The 2,450-nt window shown below is 46.4% G+C and overlaps 1 protein-coding gene across 1 annotated transcript in view; it reads left to right on the top strand.

The window, feature by feature from the left end:
- Positions 1-2,241, top strand: part of Cnksr3 (CNKSR family member 3) — an 87,434-nt gene extending 85,193 nt beyond the window's left edge. The window contains exon 13 of the mRNA XM_015502394.2: positions 862-2,241. Within this exon, the coding sequence (XP_015357880.1) occupies positions 862-1,151 (290 nt within the window). The 3' untranslated portion in view covers positions 1,152-2,241. The remainder of the gene's footprint in view (positions 1-861) is intronic.
- Positions 2,242-2,450: the final 209 nt, after the last annotated feature.

Here is a 2,450-nt window from a genome sequence, read left to right as displayed (position 1 = left end):
TATATATATATATATATATATATATATATTTTTTTTTTTTTTTTACTGCAGCTGCATTAGTGTTCCATCTCATGGCTGGACACCTATGTATTCAGTTTGCTATTGTTGGACAATTAGGATTTTTTTCTGGGTTTTTCACAGTTAAAGAATTGTGTTTCCATAAGCATCTGTGTACATAGATCTTTGCACATTTTGGGGAGTGGAATTTCCAAAGACTGCTATGTGTTGCCAGTGTGTCCTGTCTCTTAAATTCCTGTTTAGTTTCTTAAACATCTCCCCCATCCCAGGAGGTCTGCTGGCATTTAAGACAAGATCATCCTTTGTTCAGGAATGTCCCAATCATTGCAGATTTTTGCTCATCGCTAAAGGTGAATGGTGCCTGACCTTCATTCAGGGTGACATCCAAGGGCACCCCCACCTTGCTAAGCGCTCATTGGGGGTGCTCCAGGAGCAGGAGCAATGTCAGCATGTACTTCATGCTCAGGTGCTGAGCCAGGATGGCTGGGGAAAGAGTGAGAGAGTCTTACCACTTTCTGTCATTGGTTTGTGATTTTAAGTGAATTCTGAGAGTTTTTCCAGGGGTAAGGAAGTGCATGCTCTTAGGCTCTGCCGGGCCTCGTGCTCCCTGTTCAGTGCAAGAGCAGCCTGAAGCAGGAGGGACCCGTCCACTTCTGCTTTGTGAACACCCACCAGGTGGGCCTGCCCAGTCTTTGGGCCTTGAAGCCCATCCAGAAAGGAGAGCTGGGTAGGGTGCCCGCTTTCAGGGTGTCATCCAACGCTGGGGTAGGCTGAGGACCCTCTGTGCGGCACTGTGCCAGGGATTGCTATTTTAACAGACTTGTGTGCTCTCTCCTGACACAGGGGAAGATGCCCTCTGCAGGTATTTTAGCAACGAGCGGATTCCCCCCATCATCGAGGAGAGCACCTACTCCCAGTACCGCTTCTCCAGACCCACAGCCGAGAGGCACCTGGTGCGGGGTGCAGACTACATCCGAGGGAGCAGGTGCTACATCAACGCGGATCTCCACAGCAGTGCCACCATCCCATTCCAGGAGGAAGGGACCAAGAAGAAATCTGCCTCTTCGGGGAAGTCGGCAGAGCCGTCCCTGCTGGTCAGCTGGCTCACCCGCCTGAAGCTATTGACTCCCTGAGGGCTGCCCTGGAGGGACCCCTGCCTGTCTCCTGCTACCAAGTGCCTCCTTCCTCCGCGGACAGACCCTTGGGACTTCACCCACAGTGTTATGTAGTGACCTTGTGTGATTTCACTTTTTCCTTTTGGAGAGTTGTATGCTGCCTTTCTCGGAGTTTTGAAGTAATGGGATGGCAAGAGATCCAGGGGACCGCAGGTGCTGCTCGTGGAGACAGAAGGAGGGACATGGAGAGCCTGCTTTTCCTCCTGTCCCCGGCATTGGAACCCGGAGATGCCCTGTAAATCCACGTGGGGGCCAGAGGCTGTGGTCCTCGTCAGGAACTGGCGGCGTTGGTTTTTGTTTTCCTGGGGGGGTGGGGGACTCATTGGTGGCTGTTGCCACACCGAGTCGGTTTGTGGTCCATCTTCTTTATCTGAAAAAGCCAGTGGAGAACACATTTTTGTTTTGATTTTTTTTAAAAGCTATATACCATATTTTAAGTACAGCGACTTTGACTTTGACATTGGCAGGCACCTGTGATGCTCTTCAGAGCAGAGTTTACATGTAGACCTGTGACCCTCCGTCAACCCCCTGTGTCATAGTGGTCCCCGTCTAGGTCAGTTAATACAGAAACACACGAGCACATTCGGATAGGGCTCATTACACACCGAGAAGGGTGTGGTTATTTGTGAGAGGTTGTCGTCAATGTTGTCATGTATTGTCTTTAGGGGAAAAGAAGCTATAAGGTTTGCTGAAAGCCAAAGTATCATTCAGGAAGGTAAAGCAAGATTTTGGTTTATGAGAGACACATCAGTTTGCATTTTGACCTATTCAATGTCTACCTTGAGTTTTTGATTTCAAGTGAATTATGAAAATTCTATGTTGGTTTAAAAATACCTACAGTTCTTCAAAACTGTATACATTTTGCTAATTAGAAATATCTTGGAAAGCCTCATGGTCACTAATTTTCAACTAGCATCAGGTATTTTGAAAAAGCGTCTGGATATTAACTCTTGTTTAAACTGAATGTATGATATTTTGTTAGAATGGAAAAGTACTATCTTGTTAATTTAAGTGTTTTAAATATAGTTGTATATTTTTCTTACTCTTAGTCACCTGTAATTGAAATATTTCTGTTTTGCGTCATACATGAAGCTATTGAAGAAGAGTGGTCAAGGTGTTTTCAAAGATTTACAAGTGACCACTGTGGCTGCCAGCAGCGTGGGCACTAATATTAAAAAACTGCAGTAAACCCTCCCAAGCATTTGAGGATTTCACGAATTAGCGCGGGAGCCACAGACACAGACGCAGAGTAAAATT

This window comes from Marmota marmota, unplaced genomic scaffold, assembly GCF_001458135.2.
Source record: "Marmota marmota marmota unplaced genomic scaffold, marMar, whole genome shotgun sequence".
Lineage (NCBI taxonomy): Eukaryota > Metazoa > Chordata > Mammalia > Rodentia > Sciuridae > Marmota > Marmota marmota.
The sequence above is the reverse complement of the archived record's forward strand: the minus strand, read 5'-3'. Positions and strand labels throughout refer to the sequence as shown.